Below are 15,625 nucleotides of genomic sequence, written 5' to 3'. Positions count from 1 at the left end.
GGAGAAGACGACAAAGGAGAGAATGTGTTGCAAAGTTACTGTAATCATACTAATACCAACACACTGGAGCATTTACTGTGTGTGCTAGCTATTGCCCTAAGACTCCACTCTCTACATGGCAGCTCCTAGCCACATGGCTATTTAATGAAATATAAATTAATAAAAATCAAAATTTATAATTCAGTCTTTTCAGCCACACAGCCACATTTCAAGTGCTCCATAGCTTCCTGTGGCTAGCAGCTACCGTGTCCAACAGTGCAGATCTAGAACATTTCCATTGCCCCAGAAAGCTCTGTTGAACAGTGCTGTTGGGAGAGCCTTGTTTGTGTTGTCTCATTTACACCAGTCCTGTGAAGTGGATTCCATTATTTTGTCATTTTACAGATAAGATACCGGGGCAGCAAAGAGTTAATGACTTGACAATTTATAGCTTAGTAAATGAAAGAAATAGATTTCAAACCCAGGTTGAATGGCTCAGAGCTTTTTCTCTTAGGCATCGTGCTACACGTATTCCTGTATAGAATGGACAATTTGTTTCTGCTCTGTTGAAGGTTTAGGGGAAGACCATTGTTAAAGCTTGGCCAGAATTAATCTCTCATGTTTATTTGGATTATCTTTGTTATTCTTACTCACTTTTCCCAAGCACCTCTCTACATCCTCCATACCACCCCTGACACCACCAACTTTTTTCCTAAGAAAAAATGATCTGGCCAGGCGTGGTGGCTCACGCCTGTAATCCCAGCACTTTGGGAGGCCGAGGCGGGCGGATCACAAGGTCAGAAGATCGAGACCATCCTGGCTAACATGGTGAAACCCCGTCTCTACTGAAAATAAAAAAAATTAGCCAGGTGTGGTGGTGGATGCCTGTAGTCCCAGATACTCGGGAGGCTGAGGCAGGAGAATGGCGTGAAGCCGGGAGGTAGAGCTTGCAGTGAGCTGAGATCACGCCACTGCACTCCAGCCTGGGTGACAGAGTAAGACTCTGTCTCAAAAAAAAAAAAAAAAAAAAAAGGATCTACTATGCTGTAAAAAACAAAACCAAAAAAATCCCAGAGGGTCAGTATGTAAAATTAAAGGTTTTCAGGCATATTCTTAGAAGGAACCTCCAATTTGAGTCACGTCATACTTAAACAGTGAGTAAGTGGGTCATTTCTTATGTCTGAACAAGATAATATCTTAGCTAAAAATAAAGAAATGGAGCTTATAGGGGGAACCTTCTTTCCAATGGCTACAGCCACTGACTCCCTTGCTGCCTGAACCTCTGGGTCCTGAGGCTCCTGTAATCACCACCAGCTGCCTAGAGAAGCACTGTTCTCCAGTCCTTACTGACTCATGCACAAGAACCTAGTTCAGGGCCCAGACACCTGGAGGCAGACTAATCCAGGAGGGAGTAGGGTAAGAGGGGCCCATTAGAAGACTGTGAATCTGGCCAGACGTGGTGGTGCACACCTGGAATCCCAGCACTTTGGGAGGCCAAGGCAGGTGGATCATGAGTTCAGGAGTTCGAGAGCAGCCTGGCCAACATGGTGAAACCCTGTCTCTACTAAAAATACAAAAGTTAGCCGGGCATGGTAGTGGGCATCTGTAGTCCCAGCTACTCGGGAGGCTGAGGCAGGAGAATGGCGTGAACCTGGGAGGCGGAGCTTGCAGCAAGCCGAGATCGCGCCACTGCACTCTAGCCTGGGCAACAAGAGCAAAACTCTGTCTCAAAAAAAAAAAAAAAAAGAATGTGAACTTTTTCCTCATCAGGAAGATCAGTCCTTATAGAGAGTCAGAGATGGAGGGACCCCAAAATTCTCTTTCAGGCCCCCCTCCTAAGTCCATTTCTAGGAATCAGATAATTTCATCTTTAACAAGATGGCAGTCATCAGTCTCCTACTCATCTCTATATATTACTCCCCTCCCACGTGGGTCAGAGCCACCACCTCAGAGTGAATGGGCTTTAGTTACAGGATGTGCTCCGCTCTGTGCTGTGCACACGTTCTCTGCCACTTCCCTCCCACATCCTTCTCTGTTCCCATCCACCCTCCTTCCAGCTTTTCTGGTAGAACAGCTTGTTTCTAGTTGGGGCAGAAACCTTGCTGCCCCTACAAATTCCCCTAAGGATTCAGGTACCACAGAAGCCAGAGGCCAGAGAAACCCCCAGTCTCCAAAATGACTTGTTTGGATGGGGAGAAGACAGGTCAGTCTCGCAAAAATCTTATGCCTACTACCTTACTTTAAAGAAATTACAAAGAATAAGATACTTTCAATAATTTAAAATTCAAAATTGCAGTGCTGTTTTAAAATACAGGAAATAGGGGCAGGTGCGGTGGCTCACGCCTGTAATCCCAGCACTTTGGGAGGCCGAGGTGGGTGGATCACGAGGTCAGATGTTCAAGACCAGCCTGGCCAACATAGTGAAACCCCATCTCTATTAAAAATACAAAAATTAGCCGGGCGTGGTGGTGGGCACCTGTAATCCCAGCTACTTGGGAGGCTGAGGCGGAGAATCACTTGAACCTGGGAGGTGGAGGTTGCAGTGAGCCAAGATTGTGCCACTGCACTCCAGCCTGGGTGACAGAGCGAGACACCATCTCAAAAAAATAAAATTAATTAATTAATTAAAATAAAGGAAACAGGCTAGGCACAGTGACTCATGGCTATAATCTCAGCACCTTGGGAGGCTGTGGAGGGAGGATCACTTGAGGCCAGGAGTTCAAGACCAGCCTGGGCAGCATAGTGAGACCTTGTCTCTAATAAAAAATCAAAATTAGTTGGGCATGGTGGCATGTGTCATAGCAATTACTCAAGAAGCTGAGGTGGGAGGATCACTTGAGCCTGAGATGTCAAGGCTGTAATGAGCTATGATCACACCACTGCACTCCAGCCTGAGCAACAGAGCAAGACCCTGTCTCAAAGAAAATAGAGCAGAGATGCCCCAGTTCCTTCTGTGACAGGTGTACACATCTATATGTACAAGCTGTTACGCTGCCTGCAACAAAATGGCAGGGCATAGTTGGAGCCCTTAAAGATACGGGAGCAAGGCCAGGTGCAGTGGCTTACACCTGTAATCCCAGCATGTTGGGAAGTTGAGGTGGGCGGATCACTTGAGGCCAGGAGTTTGAGACCAGCCTGGCCAACATGGTGAAACCTCGTCTCTACAAACAATACAAAAATTAGCTGGGTGTGGTGGCGCACACGCCTGTGATCCTAGCTACTCAGGAGGCTGAGGCAGGAGAATCGCTTGAACCCAGGAGGCGGAGATTGCAGGGAGCCAAGATCGCACCATTGCATTCCAGCCTGGGCAACAGAGGGAGACCTTGTCTCAAAAAAAAAAAAAGGGAGAAATGGGAGGGCATCCTGAGCAAGAGCCCCCCACCGTACCAGGAAGGACCCCCAAACTCAGATGGGGACTGGGAGGCTTCAGAGGTACACAGGGTCTTTGACATCAAGGAACTGCTAGTCTAAGGTTAGGTAAAACCATCCTCAGAAAGCTGATTTAACTGGGCAGTCACGCTTCCCAGTCTCAAAATGAAAGAGGCACATACATATTTAAACAAGTTTTTGTGTGCAAAATGGCATAAAAGTAAGGGAGAATTCAAATATTTGTACTTAAAATTTTTTAAACCTTTTAAGGTATGAAGGTAAATTGAATGCTGGATCAGTCTATCCCCTAATGGTTCAGATCTGCGTATGGTTTGGCCGTCCCTTGGAGAAGACTCGCTTTGTGGCCAAATGTAAAGGTAAGCCTTGCCTGAGATGTCCCAGACACTGGAAAAAGGGTGCCCCAGAGTTAATTCTGCCTCCTGGTACCATTTCAGTATTCTATGTGCTGTGTCTCTTCTTACCTTTTGAAACCAAAAGTAGACAGAGGGATTTGAGGATTGTGGGTGGCCACACAATTCGGTCTCCACTCCAGTGAAAGGGTTTTCCCTCCCCTGGGAACAGTGGCAAAGCCACAGGGGAGCAACAGGGTGTGGTGGGTAGAACCTGTGAACTCTAGACCCTGGTGTATGGTCCCTCCCCAGTCCCTAAAACTCCCAGCTGTGCTGTCCTGAATTTGGCTTGTGCCTGCATGTGGGTGACAGCCCTGTCCTCTTCCTCCACCAGCAATTCAGTCCTCCATCAAGCCAAGTCCTTTCTCCGGAAACATCTACCACATCCTGGGCAAAGTGAAGTTTTCAGGTAACCAGGGACTGGGATTTGGGAGCTCTACACCATGGAGTGCTTGCATCTCATGATGTGAGTTCAGAGCCTCTGCTGGTGCTCTGCAGACCACTGATGCTCCTCAGACTCTCAGAAACCTTCCCCACCCTGGGCCTTCACGCCATCAGGCTTGTCCATCACCCCTCTCTGCCGAGGGCCTACTTAGTCTGGGTCCTCCTGTTCCATGGCAGAGGTTTGCCCTCCTCTCCTGGATGACCTGCTCAGGGGCTCTTCTCACAGCTTTTTGAACTTCTTGTTCAGAGCCTTACACTCCACACCTCTTGAGCCAGTCATGGCTTCCTCTAGACCTAAAACCAGGAGCTGCCCCAATGCTGAGCTCTTCAGCTCCAGATCCATTTCTGACCTAAGTCTTTGAGTTTCCGTTTGCCTTCTCCTCTCTTCAGACTAGCAGGCCTGAGGATCAGTTGTAGACCTCTGGAGCCCTTGCTGTCCTGGGGTGGGCATCAGAGAAGGCCTCAAAACCAGTAGGAGTCGGTCAACTCAATGTTGAGGAAAGGTACAGTATTCCAGGGGAAAGAAATAGCATTTGCTATAATCCAGAGACAGGAAAGACACATTTCAGGAACCAAAAAGCATTTACTGTGACTGGAGCCTGGGAGTAGGGAGAAAGGGAGCGAGTCTGTTAGGGTGTCTTCAGCTGTTATCACAGAGAACCCCCACTCAGCTAGCAGGTGTTGGCTGTATAACAAGTGAGGCGCTCAAGCAGCAGAGCAAGGCCACTGAGGACCCAGGTGATGTATGTCTTCGTGTCCTCCCCTTCTTGGTGTGTCAGCTTGTCTTTCAGGTTCCTGCCCCTTATGGTTGCCAAGTGGTCTGGGTGTCAAAGCCAAAGGGTGTCAAAGCTACAGGTCTGGGTGTCAAAGCCAAACACTGCATCTAGCCAGTGAGGAGAGGCTGGCTCTTCCGGTGGGTGCCTTTGTCAGTGCAGCGCCTCCCCCCAATTTCTCTGCTGACTTATCTCATTGGATTGCTGTGCCTTTCTGGACCCATCACCCATGGGGGAGTTGGTATTGGAAGAAGAGGGAGATGATATGGGGGGTTGGCAACTATCAGTGTCTGCTGTAGGGAACCACTGAGGGCTTCAAGCATAGAACCATAATGGTTCAGATGGGAGAATTACATGGGTCCTTAGCTCATAGCTTTTGCTTAATTTATGTGATCAAATCAGAAACTTCGGCCCCATACCCAAGCCCACTGATCTCAGGCTCCAACAGCCAGCCCCTGCTGCTTCAGAGGTCTTGGTACTTTTGTTTTTCCCTCTCACCCATCACCTCCTTTTCTTCTTTATTTTTATTTCTTTTTTGGCCGGGTGCAGTGGCTCACGCCTGTAATCCCAGCACTTTGGGAGGCTGAGGCGAGAGGATCACTTGAGGTCAGGAGTTCGAGACCAGCCTGGCCAATATGGTGAAACCCCATCTCTACTAAAAATAAAAAAAATTAGGCCGGGCTCGGTGGCTCACACCTTTTAATCCCAGCACTTTGGGAGGCCAAGGCAGGCAGATGATTTGAGGCCAGCAGTTTGAGACCAGTCTGACCAACATGGTGAAACCCTGACTCTACTAAAAATACAAAATTAGCTGGGCGTGATGGCGGACACCTGTAATCCCAGCTACTCAGGAGGGTGAGACAGGAGAATCACTTGAACCTGGGAGGTGGAGGTTGTAGTGAGCCGAGATTGTGCCACTGCACTCCAGCTTGGGCAACAAGAGCAAAACTCTGTCTCAAAAAAAAAAAAATTAGCCAGGCATGGTAGCACATGCCTTTAATCCCAGCTACTTGGGAGGCTGAGGTGGGAGAATCACTTGAACCCAGGAGGCGGCAGTTGCAGTGAGCCGAGATTGTGCCACTGCACTCCAGCCTGGGCGACAGAGTGAAACTCCATCTCAATATTTCTTTTCTCTTTTTATTTTTTGAAACAATGTCTCACTTTGTCACCTAGGCCAGAGTATAGTGGTTTGATCTCGGCTCACTGCATCCTTGACCTCCCAGGCTCAAGCAATCATCCTACCTCAGCCTCCCAAGTAGCTGGGACTATAGGCGTGAACCACCATGCCTGGCTGATTTTTTTCTTTTTTGTGGAGACAAGGTCTCCCTATGTTGCCCAGGCTGGTCTCAAATTCCCGGGCTCAAGTCATCCTCCTGCCTTGGCCTCCCAAAGTGCTGGAATTAAGGTATTAGCCACCACACCCAGCCTCTTGTTTATTTAGATCTGCTGTTGACTCTTTTTTGTTCAAATTTAACCTCTCTTTTTTCTGGATCCTTTCTCATCCTGCCTTTCAGGGAGCCCTTGCCCACTTCTTGGGTCTCCAGTCACTCCTAGCCCTCATCTTAGCATGTAACACTTTTTCCCATTCTCATCTGTGTGACCTTCGTGCAACACTGCTGTACTGTTTTTTGTCTGTTTTGTTTTGTTTTTGAGACAGGGTCTTGCTCTGTTGCCCAGGCTGGAGTGCAGTAGTGCAATCCTAGGTCACTGCCCACCCCAGCCTCCCAAGTAACTAGGACTACAGGAACACACCATCATACCCAGCTAATTTTTTTGTTGTACTGTTGGCTGTGCCCTCCTCCCTTGGCCTCTGAGGCCTCTGCTGGGAGCTGCCCACTTCTACCAAGGGGGTTTCTTTGCTTTTCCTCAACCACCTCTTCCATAACGGCTATTCCAGCAACTACCAGGGACTATGTGGATTTTTCACGCTCAGGGTCTTACAGACTTTCAAATGCCACAAGTGCGGAGTCAAACTCTTCCTCTTCTCCCACCTATAAGCCTTTTTTTTCTCTTGTGTTTCCCTTCTGGGATAATAGTGTCCACCTGATCACCCAGATCAGCCAAGCCAGAAACTTATTTTGTTCCTCTCTCTCTCTCTCTTACTCCATCCTTTCTTTTCCTTTTTAAAAAACAAAATAAAATGGGGTCTCCCTCTGTCACCCAGGCTGGAGTACAGTGGCGCAATCTCAGCTCACTGCAGCCTTGAATTCCTGGGCTCAAGTGCTCCTCCTGCCTCAGCCTCCTGAGTAGCTGGGACCGCAAGCATGAGCCACTGTGCTCACCTACTCCATCCTTTCTAAGCTGCTACCTGTCACATCAGTTCTCTCTCTTGCATTTTCTCATGAATCTGTCCCAACCATCTACATTGTCACAGTCTTAGCATAGCTGTATCCTTTCAAGGCAGGCTCTCAGGGACTAGTGTGTATTCTCCTTACAGACTCTGAGAGGACCATGGAGGTCTGCCACAACACACTGGCCAACTCCTTGAGCATCATGCCAGTTTTGGAAGGACCCACACCACCACCAGACTCCAAAAGCATATCTCAAGACAGCAGCGGGCAGCAGGAGTGCTACCTTGTGTTCATTGGCTGCTCCCTGAAGGAAGACAGCATCAAGGACTGGCTGCGGCAGTCAGCTAAGCAGGTGGTTTCCAGAGCCCAGACAGACCTGACACAGATGTGACCAAGACACCTCAGAGCTGCTGTTGGCCCTGAGAAGCCCCGCCACTGCCTCCCTGATGCCTCCCCACTGGACTTCCCCTCCCTGGCCCAGCCAGCAGGGACACTTTTGAGAGAGGGAGGAAGCCACTCAGAGTAAACTCCAGGCAGGCCTGCTATGTTGTTTGCTCTGTGAGCCAGGTTCTCTGCAAGCTTTGGGTGCTAAGCCTTGTAGCACAGCCTTGGGGGTTTAGTTCATCCTAGAACTCTGGGAATAGAGTTAGCTGAGGCCTGGGTCTTCTGTAGATGCTCACTAGGGACCTGTCTTTATACTGAGGCATGGGCTGCCTCACTTGGATAAGCTTCTAAATGGTTCTTGACTGTGGGACCTCAGGCTGCCCCTTTGTCTGCCTCTCATTGGTAGGGTTTAGGGATAAGAATCTACAAAGAGGCCCGACCATTCCCATTTATGAAAACACTGGGCTGTCCTCTGCTGCTTGTTCCCTGCTGGCTCACAGGGCTCTGTGATGGGAAGGTGGTTTTCTCAAAGAGCAGACAGGCAGAATATTATATCCAGGCCATAGCGCACGTGCTTTCTCCACTGCAGAGATCTTAGTCGTGTAATAGAGCCCAGAGCCCTCCCCTGCCCATGCACTCCATGAGTTCTGCTGGGACCTGACCCTCCACTCCCCATCTCTACAGAAGCCTCAGAGGAAAGCCCTGAAGACCAGGGGAATGCTGACGCAACAGGAGATCAGGAGCATCCACGTGAGTGCCTTGCCCTGGCTTCTCCCCTCGGTGGCCCAGGGCTGTCCTCGGCTTGCCTAGCTCTGTATTTTGGATTCTCTGAGTGAGGAGCTGTTTGTAGGACATGCTGGAGGTCTTGCTTCTCCCAGGCCACAGAGGGAAGCTGGGTACAGAATTCTGGCCTTTGCAGCCTCAGTGAGGAGGGCGCAGGAGACCTCTGGTGTGACCTGGGCATCAGATTGGGTAGAGCCAGTATTTGTGGGAGAAGCTGATGACCAGAGGCCCTGCCTTGGCACCTTGTTCAAGCAACTGCAGAAGACCTGTGTTACAGATGAACCAGCTAGAGCCCAGGCAAAAACTGTCTAGATCCAGAGGCTGCTCATAGAAAGGTTGTGGAACCTGAGGCCAGGATAAGAGGCTGATTGAGAGACCCCCTTGATGAGCCTCCCAGCCTCCAGGCTCTGACCCCCAGCCTCTGCCTCAGTCTCCATGCTCACTGGGGCCTTTTCCTGAGGGGTTTGGGGACAAAAAGCTAAAAAGGACACAGAGTCTGGGTCCCCAGGATGCCAGAAATGAGCAGGTGGGGCAGGAAAGTATTCTGGGACTCCAGGAGCCCCTGCTTTGGATTTGAGGGGGCCCCTTTCATAAACAGCTCCTATAGGCCCGGACAACCCTGGGTGCTCCTGGGGAGGACAACATGGGCATAAGGTAGTCCTTATAATGCATGTTCCCCTGAAAGCCAACCATGAACAAGGAGTTAAGTACAGGTAGTTTATTTTGGAAGTGATTCTAGGAGACACTAGGAAACAGGAGGATGAAAGAGGGGAGGGGGAAACAGCCAATAAAGAGTATGTTCATGGCCGGGCGTGGTGGCTCACGCCTGTAATCCCAACACTTTGGGAGGCTGAGGTGGGTGGATCACTTGAGGTCAGGAGTTCAAGACCAGCCTGATCAATATGGTGAAACCCTGTCTCTACTAAAAATACAAAAATTAGCCAGGCATGTTGGTGCATGCCTGTAATCCCAGCTACTCAGGAGGCTGAGGCAGGAGAATTGCATGAACCCAGGAGATGGAGGTTCCAGTGAGCCAGGATCACGCCACTGCACTCCAACCTGGGTGACAAAGCAAGACTCAATCTCAAAAAAAAAAAAAAAAAAAAAGGTGTGTTCACACATCTGTACCACTGCGCACCATGGAGCTTCATCCCACTAGGACCTCCCAGAGCTCCTCACCTGAGAGGTGGGGAACCATCTCAGGCAGGGCTTGAGGTTTGCTGGGGGTGTTAGCTTCCTAGCTCCTCTGTATAGCAGAGTAGTCTCTCTTGCTAGGGAAATAGACTTGTTTGTTTTTAATGAGTGAGTGAAGTATAGAAAATAGTCAGATAATTATTACAGGTCTCTTTTTTCCTACAGGTAAAACGCCACTTGGAACCCCTACCTGCGGGCTACTTTTATAATGGCACCCAATTTGTTAACTTCTTTGGTGACAAAACTGATTTTCACCCGCGTATCCTTGGAACAGCGTGGTCCCTGTGTGGAACCCGGGCAGTGAGGCTGGGAGTGTGTGAGCCTGTCTGTAAAGCAGTCGTCTGCCAGAGCCATGCATCTGAGCCCCAGGAGCACTCTGCCTGTCCACTGATGGGTCAGGAATGCACAGGGGCAAACCTCAGGGGCGAACTTTTCATTTCAGTCTCTAAAGCTGTTAAAGTTAAATTGCTCCTTTATTGAGTGGTTTTGTCTTGTTTTAATATATATATATATATTTTTTTGGAGATGGAGTTTCACTCTTGCTGCCCAGGCTGGAGTGCAGTGGCGCAATCTCAGCTCACTGCAACCTCCGTCTCCCAGGTTCAAGCGATTCTCCTGCCTCAGCCTCCCGAGTAGCTGGGATTACAGGCGCCTGCCACCATGCCCGGCTAATTTTGTATTTTTAGTAGAAACGGGGTTTCTCCGTGTTGGTCAGGCTGGTTTCAAACGCCCGACCTCAGGTGATCCTTCCGCCTCGGCCTCCCGAAGTGCTGGGATTACAGACATGAGCCACCGCGCCCAGCTTAGAGACGAGGTCTCGCCATGTTGCCCAGGCTGGTCTCAAACTCCTGGGCTCACGTGATCCGTCTGCCTCAGCCTCCCAAAGTGCTAGTATGGCAGGCGTGAGCCACTGCGCCCAGCCTGTGGGTTATAGTTTGGATGCAGCTGCGGTGATATCCTGAAGTCTGTAGTCATCAGAGTCACGATTTACAAGTCAAAGACAGCCTAATTACAACAGTTAACCTGTGAAAAGATGGACAGGGCTGAAACTGAAGGGCTCAGTTCTAGGACCTCATTAACGTCCCTATGACAACAGCCATTGCATTCTTTGTAGCTGTGGTGCTGCCAGTATATACAAAGAGTCCATCAGGTTCCCTCTCTGTGGGCCAGACACTCACTTCCTCAGCAAACCCCTCTCACCTGCCTACAGGCCCCTCTGGGCCCAAGCAGGCTCCTTTGTCCTCCAGGCTCAGAGCTCTCTTCCTTAATGAGATACCAGTCATGGACCAGTTCATGAATGACTATGTGGAAGAAGCCAACAGGGAAATTGAGAAGTATAACCAGGAGCTGGAACAGCAGGAGTATCATGACCTCTTTGAGCTGAAGCCCTAGAGGAAGGCTGGGCCCGTACGTCCTGCAGAATGTCCACCTTGGAGATGGACGAACGGGTGTCTAACCTCAGCTCTCCTGGAGGCCTCTCCCTTAAGGGGCTGTCTTTGTTCTCCTTGGCCTATGTGTGCTGGCTTGAGTGCATGTTGTCTTTATTCCCTGTATAGCGCTGAAGAGCATCACCTGCACTATTGATTTTGGGGGTGGGGGGAATACTCAAGGATGAGCAGATAGGGCCTGCCCATCTACGTATGCAACTGGCAGTCCAGGAGCTCTGGGTTTCTGATAACAGGATCTCCTTTGGGCTCTTGAGGTTGGGGAGAAGCATTAGGATTACACAGAGGAGCTACTGGGACTTAGAAGGAACCCTGGCTGCCTGAACTGTGGCCATGTCTGGGAGGTGAGGCCACGACAGGCCTCAAGCCTCAGATGCTCCTCCACGAGAGCCATCTTCCCCAGTGGAGTGCCTGCCTCCCCTGCTAGGCCCCTTTCCCTGGAGGAGCTGGCCGTACTGGCCGTGGGCCCAGTCCTGGGAGGAGCAGCACAGCCTTGCCCAGGCCCATTCCACAGAGCCACAGCAGCTTGGGTTGAGATGAATAATGTGTTCACAAATGAGGAGATTTCCCTTCTGGACTAAACTGAAGGAGGCTTGTTGCTTTCCAGAGGTGTGTGGCTCTTAAGTTGACATCAGCTTTTCCCCTTGTGGGTGGTTCTTTAGCTCTCCTGTCACATCATTCCGGTGTCCTAATGTAGGGACAACAAGAGCAAGCCTGCTGCTCAGGCCCCCTGGTGAGGCTTCACCTCACTGTGGAAGGGGGCGTCCTGCAGCTGGTTAGTCTTAGGCCTGGTGGCTGATCACTTGTGGGGTCAGTCTCCAGCACCCAGCCCTTCCACAAGCCTTGCCAAGGAAGGCCTGCTTTTCAGCCACAAACTTCAGGAAACTCATCCCCCCACTCCCCAAAGCGTTGTTGCTGGCCCTGGGCTTGTGTGGCTCCTAAGGATTGGGAATTTGAAATAATTGCAATACCTGAGTTAGAATTCCTTCTAATGGCATTGTTTTCAGCTGGACCATAAAGCAGAGGGGAATTACAAGTGTGTCCCATGCCTGACCTTCATAATTGGTGCGGGGGACAGGGGAGTCACAGCCACTGATATTTAGGTGATGTCTCTTAGGACTTCAGTGCCTCAGCTGCCTGAACTGTAAATGTTTTCTGAATTTCACATATTTTTTTTTTGCATGCCTTAGGAAGAAGCACATAGGTAAAACCAGCAGTTTCCAGTAATATAGGGGGTTTTTGAGCAAGGCCCCTGGAGTAGCAGAGAGACAGGATGGAGCACATGTAGTCTGTGTGCCTGGTCACACAGAGGCCTGCATGCAAGTAGCAAAGCAGCTCTCAAGGGCTTGTCAGTAAAATATATTAGAAAAAGAAACAATTTGAAGCCAAATGAACAAAACTCCAGATACCATTGATAAGAAATTTTGCATCAAGAAGGGCTTCTGAAAAGACCCACGTGCTCCAGTCCCAGCTCCAAAAGCCACTGGTGACAAGGGCCCCACTGTGGAACCTAAGTCTGGGAGCCCCCTGACTTCTGGCTGGCCAGAGGCTGGGGTCTGTCAAGGGCTTGCCTCTGCTTCAGAATCAATAACATAGATCTTAAGTGCAATTGATTAATAAGCAATGAGTTACTGTAGCTTCCTTTAGCTCTACCGAGCTCTTTTTAAAAACTCAAACTTGAGCAGCCTTAGAAAGGGGGTTGGGGGGTGGGAACCACAGGCCATTTCTCTAAGTGGGCTGCTGTGAAGTTTTAAATGAAAGCTCTAGCTTTAGGAGCTTGAGCCATTTCCTGACTGCACTGGCCTGGCAGTCTGGCTGCTGCACAAGAGTTTTTAAAGAGGGGTCGGAGCCCGCCCGTGAGAGCGGGTCTTCTCACCATGTGGGGCTGTACTACGTGGTGGTCTTGGTTTCTGTTCATAGAAATGCTCTCTCACCAACTTGCCCCACTGTCCCAACTCCTCTCCTCTTAGAGAAAAAAACTGTGATTACCTCAACTTGAATATGAAACTGTGATTGAAAAAAGTCAAAACGTTAAGCATCAAAGCCAAAAAGGCAAAACTGACTGAGGCCTCTGTCGATGCTCCTCAGCCTACTCGGGAACGTGAAGGGGCAGCTGGCGAAAGGGCATTCCTGGGGCCACTTGCTCTGCCCCACTGATAAGGCACACCAGCGGTGCACTGTGTGAGCTCCTTTGAGGACTGAGGCCAGGGGATGCCTCCTGGAACCTGCCAGGCCTCTCTGTTCTGTGAAGTTCAGTATCCACTTGATTCCTCCAGGCGGCGCTCCAGGTGGGAGGAGCAGGGTCTTCCACTGTCTCCAAAGGAATGGCTATGACACTGCTTTTGACCACAGAAGTGGATCCAGGGACCCAGCAAAGACAGCGGGGGTGGGTTCCCAGGGACAGGCAGTCCTCCAGGGGCTTACATGCTTTTTGCCAACTTTCCTGTTAGCAGCTTCAGTTTATATCACCCAGAGTGCATGGGATAATGTTGAAGTCGCTGAAGTTATGGGTTATTTTATGTTTTTACATGGGATTTTTCTGTTTTCGATTGGAAGAAGAAGACAGAAATTGGAGAAAATGGGATGATTATCCTAGGGAAGGGCCGTTGGCAAGGAGTTGAGCCAGCCCCTCTGAGCCCTAGGGGCTCTCTGACCTGAAGCCTGGACATTGGGCCCTTCGGGTCACAAGAAAAAGTTCCCTCCTAAATTCTATTAGGATTTTGGAGAATTTTTGCACAGTAATAAGCTCTGGGTTGCTCTTTGGGCTTCTCAAAAGGGAAAAGTTCAATTCAAAGATTGTAAACTACGAAGTATTCCAGCCGTGTTGCTGATCTAGTTGGATAGTTGTACCTCAAAAAAGTAGGTGAGAACTGGCTTCCTCATTATCCCAGGGTGTCAAATACTAATGACATAAGAGCTCACTTACGTGCCAAAATTCACTTTTGTACTAGTTTTTCAGTGCTTTAATATTTGTAACTTAAATTTTAAAACTCGTATTTACAAACACTACTGTAACTTCAGTGAAACTGAATTGTGTGATTGAAGCTTTTTGCTTATCATAATATTTATTACACTACTTAATTCAGTAAATATATAAAAGTAGCCTTCAATTTATTTTTATATTATTTTACATGTTTTTACCTGCAGTTGTGTATGTGAATTTACTTTGGTAATCGAGATGTCATGCTAAGGACCAATAAACTATCACTGAACAAGCAAGGCCTCCAGTTGATGCCTGTGCCATAGGCTCAGTCCCGTGGTGCTCCTGGGGCGGGGGTGATGGGGGCCGGCCCTCAGCCTCCCCCGGACGCCTCTGCTGGGAATGCTGCGGGGAGTCCTCGGAGCTCACACTCCCTCCCTAGACGCCGGAGCAGCCCGTGGAGATTAAAATTCATCTGAAGAAACCACACTGGCTTGCGGGGTGGGAACTTGGGGAGTCCCAGAACTCGGGGAGGGGCTCAAGGAAGCCGGCTATGGGAACGGGGCTCTCCGGGGCCCTCCTGCCCCGCCCGGGTCCCTCACCCTCGTCTTAGGCCGCGGTGCGCGGGTGCCGGTTCTCGGCCCCAGCCTGCCGCGGCCGAGCTGCAGTAGGAACCACGCCTTTCCAGCCTGATGGGCGCGTTTCCGCGCAGTGAAAGCTCGGCGAGGTGGCTCCTCGGTCCTACTTTATACATGGGAACGACTGGAGGCGCTGACGGGTCAAGTAAGGGACGGATTTGGCGCTGCGCGTTGGAACCGCAAGTTCTAACGGGGAGGTTTGCCGGAGCCCGCGGAGCTCTAGAGGAGCGACCAGAAAGGCATCAGCTGTCCCCGTGCAAGCTCGGGTTCCACTCGCCAGGCGGTTCCTGCCGCACGTGGCGCGGGCCTCCCAGCTGACCACACCCCGGGCCCCCGCTGGGCGCGCAGGGAGGTGAGGAAAAGGGGCGCCCGTTGCCAGTCCATAGACACCCTGCTTCCTGTCAACCAGTCGCTGGGTGGGACAAGGGGAAATGCCCCACTGGGCAGATGTGGAAGCTGGCCCAGGGGGAAGGGTGTAGCCTCCGCAGATAGCTTCAGGTGATTGGGATGGTGGTCTTAGGTGTGGAAGTTCCTTGAGATAAATTAGTCCTGTGCAAACCAAATGCAAATCTGCACGGGAAGGGCCTGGTAGACTTGGGGGAGGGGGCTAGCAGCAATGTTACCCCTTCACAACCTCTTCCCCAGAGCCTCGGCATCCCCATCCTGCAGGCCGGAGTTTGAACTTTGATGGAGCGCCTGTGCTTGCATTACGGCAAAACCTCTAGGGTTTGGGGATTAACCCCTAGGAATTGCCAGAACGATGGGGAGACAGTAAATGATGAAGGGCTCTCAGAGGGACTTAGAGGCCAGGAAACCTGAGGATGGGGAAGGGATCCCATCTTCCACCTGGAGCCCTCAGTAGGGACAGGGGACTACTGAAACCCTAGTGCTGCTTACCAGAGTGGGAGCCCCAGAGTCAGGGAATCCTGGCAGAGTCGATTGTGGAAAGTGATTTAGAGCAGACCTCATGTGGAGCTGCTGAAAATCAGAGAGCC

At 50.3% G+C, this 15,625-nt stretch overlaps 1 protein-coding gene across 3 annotated transcripts in view; it reads left to right on the top strand.

Moving 5' to 3' along the window:
* The window catches only part of C13H20orf194 (chromosome 13 C20orf194 homolog), a 166,876-nt gene extending 152,589 nt beyond the window's left edge, over window positions 1-14,287 (top strand). For all 3 annotated transcript variants that reach the window (XM_030825350.1, XM_030825349.1, XM_030825351.1), the window contains exons 32-37: window positions 3,619-3,725; window positions 4,093-4,167; window positions 7,413-7,618; window positions 8,335-8,400; window positions 9,793-9,886; window positions 10,907-14,287. In XM_030825350.1, the coding sequence (XP_030681210.1) occupies window positions 3,619-3,725; window positions 4,093-4,167; window positions 7,413-7,618; window positions 8,335-8,400; window positions 9,793-9,886; window positions 10,907-11,019 (661 nt within the window). In that variant the 3' untranslated portion in view covers window positions 11,020-14,287. The remainder of the gene's footprint in view (window positions 1-3,618; window positions 3,726-4,092; window positions 4,168-7,412; window positions 7,619-8,334; window positions 8,401-9,792; window positions 9,887-10,906) is intronic.
* Window positions 14,288-15,625: the final 1,338 nt, after the last annotated feature.

This window comes from Nomascus leucogenys, chromosome 13, assembly GCF_006542625.1.
Source record: "Nomascus leucogenys isolate Asia chromosome 13, Asia_NLE_v1, whole genome shotgun sequence".
In the NCBI taxonomy this organism is placed as follows: Eukaryota; Metazoa; Chordata; class Mammalia; order Primates; family Hylobatidae; genus Nomascus; species Nomascus leucogenys.
The sequence above is the reverse complement of the archived record's forward strand: the minus strand, read 5'-3'. Positions and strand labels throughout refer to the sequence as shown.